Source organism: Ostrea edulis, chromosome 6 (assembly GCF_947568905.1).
Source record: "Ostrea edulis chromosome 6, xbOstEdul1.1, whole genome shotgun sequence".
NCBI lineage: Eukaryota > Metazoa > Mollusca > Bivalvia > Ostreida > Ostreidae > Ostrea > Ostrea edulis.
In genome coordinates, this window is record NC_079169.1 from 81,351,986 (window position 1) to 81,364,099 (window position 12,114).

The following is a 12,114-nucleotide window of genomic DNA, read 5'->3' on the forward strand; positions in this document are numbered from 1 at the left end:
TTTTTATATATATTCTTTGTTCGATGAGGAGTGTTGACATAAGACCTATTTTTATATATATTCTTTGTTCGATGTGGAGTGCTGACATTAACACCTATTCAGAAACAAACCATAACGATACACAAGCCATTTATACATTGTATATATATATTCTATGTTCAATGAGGAGTGCTGACAGTAAGTTAGTAACACCTATTCAGAAACATCATTATTTGATGATCTGTTCAAGGTTGGGACATTAAATTGCCTTATCCAAGCCATTAGAATGTTTTAATTATTTTTATTGTAGTCCGTTTGTCAATAACATTTGCAAAGACCAGTAAAAACAAGGCTCATGCCATCGCCATGCTCGATGTTCACAGGGCACATCAGCAGAAGTATTTCACCGACCTGCTACAAAATAACTAGTACATGTATATCATGTAAAAAAAAAAAAAAAAAAAAAAAAGGGGGGGGACTCTTTCCTTAAGGTAGCTCACTACACTAAAGTTTATACTCTTTATGACACTACTTCACAAGATGGCAATTTAAATGTTTTGTGAAAGTATTTGTATCGATCAATTTGTTTGTCTAACTTCATAGCTCAGTAGTTAAAGCACTGGACTGGTGACCCGCAGATCTCAAATTCAAATCCGCTAGAGTCTTTGGTTCATATGTGTTGAAATAATTTTTTTGAAAATCATGTTTTCATCCAAATTTGCATATTTTCTGCCTTTTTGGCATATATACTTATATCATCATATCTTTTATGATTAAATGAATTCGTACTGATTTGAGAAACTATTTCTGGCCGTAGTAAGATACCTTAAAGAGGCAATTGAGACTATTCTCTCATATTGATTTTGACCATGGATTACTCCATTTTCCCCGATAAAGATAAAGGGCTCACGACAGGAATGACCGGTCAATAGGGGATACTTATTCCTTGCCACCTGATCCCACCTCTGGTATGATTTTTATGGTTTTGACCCAACACCTCAGGCCCCAAGGGTGCAGTAACCAAGAAACTCACATTTTAATTCCCCTTATCCTAAAGATGTTCCATACCAAAATTGGTCATGTACTTTCATAGAAGTAGTGCATTACGTTTAAATGGACGACAATGGACAATCACCAGTCGCAATAACTATTACATTGCAGCAGGTAATAATTTGCATTCACATCAAAGCTGTTTTACAGGAGTGATCAATCCCTTCCTTGTCTTTATCATTCTCGTATACTCCCAAACTAATGGTTATTACTTATATCTACATCTCACTGTGTTCTGAACATTTACAACACACAAAATATGACTTATCGTACTGCAATGGCTAATTTTATTTGCTTCTCGACCAATCAGATTCAATTACTTTTACATGAAAGTATAATAACAGCTACTATTACACACAAACCACTTCTGTAGCATATATAACAGATCTCTCTGTAGCATATATAACAGATCTCTCTGTAGCATATAACAGATCTCTCTGTAGCATATATAACAGATCTCTCTGTAGCATATATAACAGATCTCTCTGTAGCATATAACAGATCTCTCTGTAGCATATATAACAGATCTCTCTGTAGCATATATAACAGATCTCTCTGTAGCATATAACAGATCTCTCTGTAGCATATAAAACAGACCTCTCTGTAGCACCAGCAAAACAGATTGGGACTTTGGTAGGACACCCACTGTGAGGACAGCGGCGGATATTTTTATAGGCTGGATCTGCTGCTTGTTCCGAATTATCCAGTGTTTTTCGTTTAGCATTTCTGCGGCCACTACAAAGCATGTAAAATGAACATGCACTGGATATATGTGGTAAAAATAAAATCACACAAATATAAAGGTATCATAGACAAAACAGAAACACTATAATAAAAGCTCTTTACAGGTATAAAACTGATGTAACAAATTTTAAATGTCTTATTATAATGGCAGATAAAAACATGAGGCCCCTGGGCCACAAAACTCACCTCAGTCACACTGGATCTGCTGTTCTTTAGAAGATTTTTACCCCCTTGAATCCCATGACATATGTTAACCCTATATCATGTCCCTACTGGCCCTATGGGGCTATGATTTTACCAAACTTAAATCTACACAACATCAAGATGCTTCATTGTCAATATTACTAGCCTGGCTTTGTTATTCTGGAGAACAAGAGATTTTTAAAAATAATTTTCAAGATTTTCCCCCTATGTGCATATAACAGAAAAATTTGCTACCTGAATTTAGCCCCAACTTAACCCAAGGGTCCATGGAAAAAATGGTGAATTGACTGAATTCATATGACAAATCGGGAACGTTTGCACACCAACATGATTTAGTGGGTTAATTGGGGTTTTTTTCTTCAAATTTCCTATATTTTGAATTAATGTAATACTTAAATTCCCTATTGAAGCCCAAGCCCAAGTCAAATATGAATCTGTACTACATTAGAATGCTTTCTAAAACTGTGGCCTGTAGATCGTTTACAATCTCAGAGTTACACTCCCTGATAAACACGCATACTCCCCTACACACAGACCGTTACATTACTCTATCTCCTCTCATAATAAGGGGGTAATGATAAGTAATAATTAAAAGATAGATAGTAAAGATTATGTCATGTCTTCTTTTTAACAATAATTCTTTGAGAATTAAATTTGGGAGTTACATGTACCGCCCTTTTATTGAATAAGGTTGACAGGGATATGAATTTCTGACATAGTCATGTAAATCAATTACCAAGATCAAATACGTGGAAAACTTACCCAAGGAGAACTGAAGGGGATGACATGTAAAACTTACCCAAGGAGAACTGAAGGGGATGACATGTCTGATATTCAGCAAAGATCCAAAAGCCAGCATATCAATCCATCTGTAACAAACAATGCAATCATTTTGTAATGTAACTAGTAAAACACTTCCTTATTGGTCACATAACAATTGAAAGTATTTAGGCAAAGGGAAAACTTATTTAATCCCAGAGTAGTAAAACACCAAAAGTAGGACCACAGAAAGAGACTTACTGCGAGGTTGCTAATGGGGTCTAAAAGAAGTACGAGTTACTGAAATGGCATGGATATACAGAAATGACAATTTCCTGAAATTAAACTGAACAAGAGATGTTTGTAAAACACATATGCCCCCCATGGTGCAAAATTGAAAAGGGTTATACACACACACATCATTTAATTGAGAGTAGTATCATCAATTCAAAATATTGAGCACACAATATCTTCCTATGTCAAGAGTGGATTGACCATGTAACCTAAAAATCAATAGGGGTCATCATCTCCTGAAGATGTACCAGTGTACCAAGTTTGATGTCTGTCAAGCAAAGGGTTCTCAAGATATTGAACGGACAGTATATTCCTATGTCCAATTTTACCCTTCACTTTTGACCATGTGATCTTAAAATAATTAGTAGTCATGTACCAGTGTACCAAGTTTGATGTCTGTCAAGCAAAGGGTTCTCAAGATATTGAGCGGACAGTATATTCCATTGTACAGTTTAACCCTTGACCTTTGACCACGCGACCTCAAAATCAATAGGTGTCATCTTCTCCCGAAGATGTACCAGTGTACCAAGTTTAATGTCTGTCAAGCAAAGGGTTCTCAAGATATGGAGCAGACAGTATATTCCAATGTCCAGTTTGACCCTTGACCTTTGGATCTGAAAATCAATAGGGGTCATCTTCTCCTGAAGACATACCAGTGTACCACGTTTGATGTCTGTCAAGCAAAGGGTTCTCAAGATATTGAACGGACAGTATATTCCTATGTCCAGTTTGACCCTTGACCTTTAAACATGTGACCTCAAAATAAATAGGGGTAATTTTCTCCTGAAGATGTACCAGTTTGATGTCTGTCAAGCGAAGGGTTCTCAAAATATTGAACGGACAGTATATTCCTGTCTAGTGTGACCCTTGACCTTTGACCATGTGACCTCAAAATCAATAGTGGTCGTCTTCTCCTGAAGTTGTATCAGTGTACCAAGTTTGATGTCTGTCAAGAAAAGGGTTCTCAAGATACTGAGCAGACAGTATATTCCCATGTCAAGTTTGACCCTTGACCTTTGACCATGTGACCTCAAAATCAATAGGGGTCATCTTCTCTTGAAGATGTACCAGTGTATCAAGTTTGATGTCTGTCAAGCAAAGGGTTCTCGAGATATTTGACGGACAGTATATTCCTATGTCCAGTTTGACCCTTGACCTTTGACCATATGACCTCAAAATCAATAAGGGTCATCTACTCCTTAGGATGTACCAGTGTGCCAAATTTGATGTCTTTCAAGCAAAGGGTTCTCAAGATATTGAGCGGACATTATATTCCTATGTCCAGAGTAGATTGACCCTTGACCTTTGGACCTGAAAAACAATAAGGATCCTCTTCTACTCATAACTAACCCACATATGAAATAACATTATCATCAAGTGAATGGTTCTCAAGATATTGAGCGGACAACACATGGTCTACAGACCGACCGACCGACAGGTGCAAAACAATATGCCCCCTCTTTTTCAAAGGGGGGCATAAATATCCAAAAATAACCAATAAACACATTTCATTGATGGTTTATACTTCTTGCAATGTACAGTAGATAATCATTTAAATAAAGGCTTGATGGTGTGTTGATAATAAAATTCCCACTGAATTGGTGTTGATCACAATTCTTTGCAATGCTCCCCCCCCCCCCCCCCCCCCCCCCCATTAATACGGCTGAAACAATTCACCACAGTTTTGGTTTTGTTTTATTTGTTTGGTGTTTGATACTTTTTGTTGTTGTTGCTAATTTCAGTTTGGTTTCATACAAATGATTAGGTTGCATATGATTAGTTACACATTACAAAACAACGGACTCGAAAATTCCTTACTTTGGTTTCACTTCATCATCAAATGTCGGTGACAAATACAATGTGAGAATAGAAATGTTTCAGCTGCTAATCACATTGCTGTGAGGAAATAATCTGGTTTGAAAGATATGGAGAACATTACAAAATTACTGGTGTTCATCATTAAAGCATTAAACCAAAATAACTCGGTGTGTCACAGCAACAAATGCCCAAACCACAAATCTGCCAGAAGTTATCCAACTGGACCCAAATACATGCAAGTACTTCATCACAAATTTTTCAAAGTCCAAGGGGCATAACTCTGCCATAAATTATCCGACCAGAAACTAGGGTTGAAATGATACAGTATCTTTCCCATTCCATAAGAATTGCAATACAATATCCTTAATTTTATTGTTTTTCTAATATAGATGTTTATCAATAAAGTTCAATATTGTAATGCTTTCAATATTATATTTGTTTACAGATTATTTGATAAAATATACGAATAATTAAACTTAACTGATGGCAATTTACAAGTCAAATATGAAGTTGGAAACATTCATGAAAGAGCTTGGACGACTCACAGGAAGTAAATAGTGGTACAAGGTACAAAAAATTTTCCATTTCCTTTTACAATTTCATGAAATAGAAGTCAGCAATGAATTTGAGATTGCTGATCTTTTTATCAAGTGTCTGTGTAAAGGTTGTACAAAACCACCTATTTAATTCAATAATTAAGCTGTTCAATCACATTTTTCATTACTTTTAGTCATTGTCTCGGCATTAAATAATTATTCCAATGACCTTCATAAATGAGTTACTCCCCTTTATGTGTACAGCATGCCGTAAAAACCAAAAAATATTGATGATCTACTAAGTCTACATTTGAAGTATTTCCCATCGTCCAATTTTCTGTATGTTGTTAAGCACACTTTTTGTTATTCAATTATATTGGAGTTTATTTTTGTTGCAATTAAAGAGTACAATGATAAACTATGAGCCGGTAAACTGGGGTAAATTTTTACCACAGTTCAATTCACAGTATGCTGAAACTGTATATCGGTTCGGTTCAATTGTAATTATCTGGATCATCCATTTTAGTTCCTGATTCATAATTTCAATATGGTTTATAGAGAAGTATCCTTCTTTCTTTATTCCACAAATTTTGGTTTGGGGATCATTTTGGGTTCCTAAATATTGATAAAGGTGGTAAAGTAAATGTCAAAACATGCAGACCTTGTGATAATGATGTGTTTTGTACAAAACAGGCAACACATCCAGCATGGTGATGCATATGAAATGCCACCATACAAATGTAGAGATTTCTGTGACCGGAAATAAGCCACTAACCCACTTGCAGATGCACTTGAAATATTCTATTACAGTGCTTCCCTTGAATACACCAGTCTTACAATATACAAACACATAAGCTATTGGAAAAGTGTATTGCCAATGAAGTCTTCTTCCATTGTGGAAAATTCTGGATTCATGCAAATGATACCAGTATTAGAACCGAAATTAGCGAGATCGATGCTTTGTATCCAGGCTAAAGCTGAAACGATTCACCGAAATATTGACACCGTCTAACCCCTTCTCTACCGTACCGGTCAATTTGACCGGTGGAACGTAAAAACAGGCCAACACAATAGGAGTGCCTCTAAATCTCTGAAACTACGGTCACAAGATATATGATCTATATATCATATTTTTGGAAATTTTCTCTATTTTTTTAACTATGTAAAAATCAGTTAAGTAAATAAATTCTCAATTTAATGTTCAATTCGTTGCCTCAATCTTCCATTTGATACATTTTTTAAAAATCTTGTTCGGTAAAATACATCTGGCTTGAACTGCATGTACAAATGACAACAACGGTCAGATTGTTGTTCGCCTCAAGTCTGACAAAAACAATAAAGATCAGTTTCAACTACAGAGCCAATAGACAATTTTAATTCCGTTCGGCGGTTTGGAAACATTTTGCTTTTAATGGAAATATTTTTCTTTTAAAATTGCGACAGTGAATTCATATAGATTAAGCTTCAAAGTTGCTATTGGTTTTTTCTGCAAAATGTATCGTATTGAAAATATTGAATCAGCATATAAATATTGTAATACGCATCATGTCGTGAAGGGAGCATATCATTTCAGCCCTATCTCAAACCACTTCTGTTCCTAGTTAAGGAATATTGTCAGAGCTCAAAGACCTCTTTATGGATTTAACATGCACATTTAATGTAAACATATGTCATATTTAAACGAATAAATGAAAACAAAGCTGAACAATTTGTTTTTTTATTTTATGTATATTTCTAAACGTTTCATGAACTGAATATCATGATACAATATCATGAGGTCAGTATCGTTGCAGTACTTGCTGCAATTTGCTAAATTGACTATCAATTATCGATTGTGATTTTTATCTAATTTTACAACACTAATCATGTTGTATTGTTTCACAACTAGCACAATAGCAGCTTTCACCCTTTAACTCTAGAAATGTACCTCTTGAAAACTTGCACCATATATCATTACAAGTATGCAATTATTTGCCCATTAGGATCTGAATGCTGGATTGAAAAGGACAGTCGCTACTAGTGATGAAACGATTGTCGATCGTTTTTGGCTCTTCGATTCTGATATCAATTCTATTTTTCATAATCGATTGTCGCCTGTACACTAGTTAATATCTAATCCGAGATTCATCTAACTGTTAATCCCGCTTTTATATCGACACATGTACGACAGAGAGTCAGAGTGAACGCCACATTGAAAAGTGGGAATTCAGTGACACCAGCTAGTGTGTATGTAGCACATATCCATAAAACTAAATAGAAATAACCCCAAAAATAATAAACATTTATTAACTACAAGTAAATACCGATTATATCGATCATTCATTGATACAATACTTCCAATTATGACTGATTATCGATAATGAAATTTCCCCCGATTTTTCAACACTAGTCACTACATGTTAATCATGAATGCCATTTGATGTTAAACTCGGATAAGCACTCTCACAATTACCTGTCTGTAAGACTATAGTCATATATGTAGAGATGACTATGTCACTACATATAATTGTATTGATAAGCTGTGGCTTAACTTATCCACACATAAAGAGAAAAAGCTTTTAAATAGTAATTTAAATAAAGTTGTAGACCGAGAGACATACACTCCATCAAAGTTCCTAAACTTTGAAAACAAAGGCATCGTAGAAAATTTACAATACAACAACAGTTGCTGCTTGTAACACAATGTACCATGAGTTGTAAACATTGTTTACAAGAAACAGTAAGAGACTGGGGGAGAAAAACTGCGACAATGATATACCTGCAGTAAAGGCTAAGTCCTTGAGGAATTTAAGCCAGTCCTCGACACTAAGTTTGTTACACCCGCCCCCAGTTCCGTTCACGAAACGCCAGAAATTGGATTGTTCAATGTAACTCACCCACACCGATACAGAATTGCAATAATAACATGCTAACATTATTAACAACACGAACAAAAAGAGCAATTGGCAGAAACGAAATCCGAGGAAAATCAGATTGTGGATCAAAGTATGACCAACACTGTCATTGCCCATTTCTTTGACAAATGCAAAGGAGTTTAACATTCACTTATTTACCTGATAACAGGAATAAATTTTCTTATTTTCCATTCGCCTCGCTTTCGCGGGAAATACGAAAAAAGTCAACATCCGGTGTTTCTAACTAAAGAAAAGAACATGGATGTAAGAAATGATTCCGAATAACGCCACCATACGTTCAGTGCAAAGGGTAGGCCCTATATTCAATATCTAAAAAATTAACATATATTTTGGTGTGATGCTAAATTGCAATTATTTCAATAAAATCTAAGTGAGCTAACAGAAATGATTTTTACTAGATACATGTAACTCAGATGAAGAAAATCGACAGGCACCTGAAGTGTGATTATACCCCCCCCCCCCCTTCTAGAATGAAATTATCTTTATACAGAATCAATAATTTATAAAATATATGATTTCCCTACCGATCACCCTCAAGTCGTTCTGAATAGTCAGTTTCTACCTTCTGTAACCTTTTGAGATGACCACTTTTAAAAGTACAAATGTAGGTTCATGGAATTAAAATCAGATGTCACCATTTGATCCGAACAAACTTTTTCAATCACTTCACTGTGAGAAGCTTCATGAAAAATATTCTAAATGTATTCTTGGCGTACATAAGTAAAATATAAATTTTGCTATGCTATCAGAATTGGGGAGATTCCCTCTACATAAGTGTACATCAGTGGCGAATTTAAGGGGTTGGGGGGGGGGGGTGTGTGTGTGTGTGTGCAAACCCTGCTCTTCTTATGCATCAAAGCAAGAGGGAGCCAGAATTCCAGTGTAAAATGCATTAAAATGAATTATTTTGAATCAATAAGTCTAGTTTGTTCTTTTTGTTTCAGTTCTATAAAGGATGTGGTGACTATAAATGGAAGGAACAAGAATTTCAGTCGAAAAACCATTAAAATACACCATTTTTAATCAATGTTTTTTGAAAATTGACACCCCTCCCATACCCTCCCCCTTCGGGCCTCACCCCCCCCCCCCCCCCCCCCCAGTAAGGTTTAGATCCGCCACTGTACATTATGATATTTTGAAATCAATCATTTGTTATTGGTACAGACTTGAAAACCTAAACGAATTATCTATGTAGTAAATCTTTACATTTCGACAACAAACTGTCATGGTACTCACTAGTAGAAAAAGTTTTAGAATAAGTAAAAATTGGATATCCATTCAGAGATTATACATGTATAGAAAGTATAGATTTAAGAAAATTGTAAAGAAACTACTCTGTGATAAATACACTGAAACCTGGTACAATAATCGAAATAAATGAATTGATGGGAAACTGTGCACTTATTTTAAACGTAAGGAGTACTTTGGTTTTGAAAACTATCTTAATAAAATTAAAAATTTTGATATTAAAAGATCTATTTGTAAGTTACGGATATCAGCTCATAGATTAATGACTGAAGCTGGTAGATATTCTGGTATTACTAGGAATGAACGAATATGCAACAAACGCAACTCCGGTTCATTAGGTGATGAGATTCATTTTTTGATTAAATGTGAAAAATTTGTTGATTAAAGAAAATCTTTTTGTGGTGCTATAGAAAAAACAGTTATGGATTTTACTAAACTTAATGATGAACAAAAATTCATTTACATATTATGTTCTGAAGAGCCATCCATTCTAGATATAACTGGAAAATTTATTTTGAACAATATATGACATTGTATTTGCATGTGTTATATAATCACTTCTTTCTCTACTTGTATATGTACAGTATTTGTATATATTTTCATGCTGTCCCTTAAGGGCCCTTGATTGGAAAATGAATATGTTCTATATTAGTATCTCACAAGTGGTCATCTCAAAAGCTTACAGAAGGTAGAAACTGACTATTCAGTCCTTCTGTAAGCTTTGAGATGACCACTTAAATTGTGAGATGCTAATATATGTACATATATTAATATCTCACAAGTGGTCATCTCAAAAGCTTACAGAAGGTAGTGTATAGCGGACAGTATAAAAGGGAACCTATACTGCCTCGCTAGTGAGCTAGCTTTTCTAGTAATGTGGGAGAGTCTCTCTCTTGATCATGCAAGTAGAATAGTGACTTGTAAACGTGTTTGGTGGGAGTGCTGCTTCAGGTAGAGTTTCATCATAGCTCTTGCACTTCGTGTCCATGTACGGACGTGGTTTCGTCTGGGGACGACCGGTGGTTGTCGTCTGGAACGGCAGATGCCGTTGCTGAGCAGGTGCCAAACCCTCAGAGAGGACTCACGCTAAGCTTCGGGACGAAGCTTCTCCGAGCGGGGGAGGGGGGGGATTGCAGCGGACAGTATAAGAGGTAATTTATACTGCCTCGCTAGTGAGCTAGCTTTTCTAGCGATGTGGTAGAGTCTCTTTCTTCTTGTTCACGCAAGTTAAGCAACGACGAGCGTGAACAGCACTTGGCTGGGTGACCGCTACATGTTACATTAGACACTGACTATTCAGAACGACTTATGAGGGTGATCGGTGGGGAAATCACATATTTTGGACAAATTATTGGTTCTGTATAAAAACAATTTTATTCTATATATATATATATATATATAGAGAGAGAGAGAGAGAGAGAGAGAGAGAGAGAGAGAGAGAGAGCACAGAAATAGCAATTAACTCTTAAATGAACATAACTGCCCTAAGTGAAGAAATATTTAATATAAAGCACAGAAAATTTCACTTTATTTGGATACCCACTTCTGCCCCTACCCGGGGTTGAACACACGACCTGCAGAACCAAATCTCCTAGCAGCATGTAACCGGCGCGATAGACCGCTCGATCATATATAAATATACATGTATATAAAGCACTAAAATCCGACAACACTCAACATCCAAAGTGTCGGGTCTAATAGTAGATACGAGGTCAAATAAAATAGGATAGAAAAAACACTAAAAATGACCAACGGCACGAACAACAGTGAATTGTCAAATTTTCGGGACGACCTGTCCCTTTTTCAGGACGATAGAATATTTACATAGAAAAGTAAGGAAACTAAAGCTACAACTAAACTACAAAAGCTTATTACAAACAAAACGTCTACATGTTAAAATTATCGAGTGTAGCATGTGACAATAGAAAAGGTTGTTCCCATCGAGCGTAAAGACTAAACTGAATATATATATAAGGAATAAATTTAACTTTTTAAAATTTTTATACGATATAAATTAAATTGGTTTGGGGCATTTTACGCTTATAAACCGCGAAGCTTCGTAATAATAATAAAAATTAAATTCATTCCTTATAATTTAATTTCAACACTAAAACATGCAAACATTCTTGATTTTATTTCGTAAACAGTAAATAGAAATTGATTGCACCGCACAAGGATTCGCTTAGCAACATGCCGATGAAATGCCGAGCGTGGAGTAAGCCATCTTGGTTCTTCGCATATCGGGGAGCATGTATACTTTATTTATCAATTTTGAAAATGTATGGTGGAGTTTGTAACGAAATTTGATAACAAGATATGCGTAGATTACATATATATGTGTAGGTTATGCAGGTCTAGGCCTGATGTTTACATAATGGCTATATACTACTTACATCCAATACGGTCTTCTGTATATTGGATGAGTGCCGTTACGATTATTTCCCTTCTGCTATAAACTACAAATTATGTAGGAAGATTTACTACCTATATATAAGTTAGAGCCCAGCATCATTATCTTTCTTTTACTCCCTGTCAGAAAAAAACCCATGTTGGTTAAATAAATGTCA

At 35.5% G+C, this 12,114-nt stretch overlaps 1 protein-coding gene across 3 annotated transcripts in view; it reads right to left on the bottom strand.

The window, feature by feature from the left end:
- The window catches only part of LOC125672546 (lysine-specific histone demethylase 2-like), a 45,999-nt gene extending 37,485 nt beyond the window's left edge, over positions 1 to 8,514 (bottom strand). For all 3 annotated transcript variants that reach the window (XM_056140946.1, XM_056140945.1, XM_056140947.1), the window contains exons 1-3: positions 8,438 to 8,514; positions 2,777 to 2,846; positions 1,627 to 1,764 (exon numbers count right to left, since the gene is read on the bottom strand). In XM_056140946.1, coding sequence (XP_055996921.1) covers positions 1,627 to 1,764; positions 2,777 to 2,802 — 164 coding nt within the window. In that variant the 5' untranslated portion in view covers positions 2,803 to 2,846; positions 8,438 to 8,514. The remainder of the gene's footprint in view (positions 1 to 1,626; positions 1,765 to 2,776; positions 2,847 to 8,437) is intronic.
- Positions 8,515 to 12,114: the final 3,600 nt, after the last annotated feature.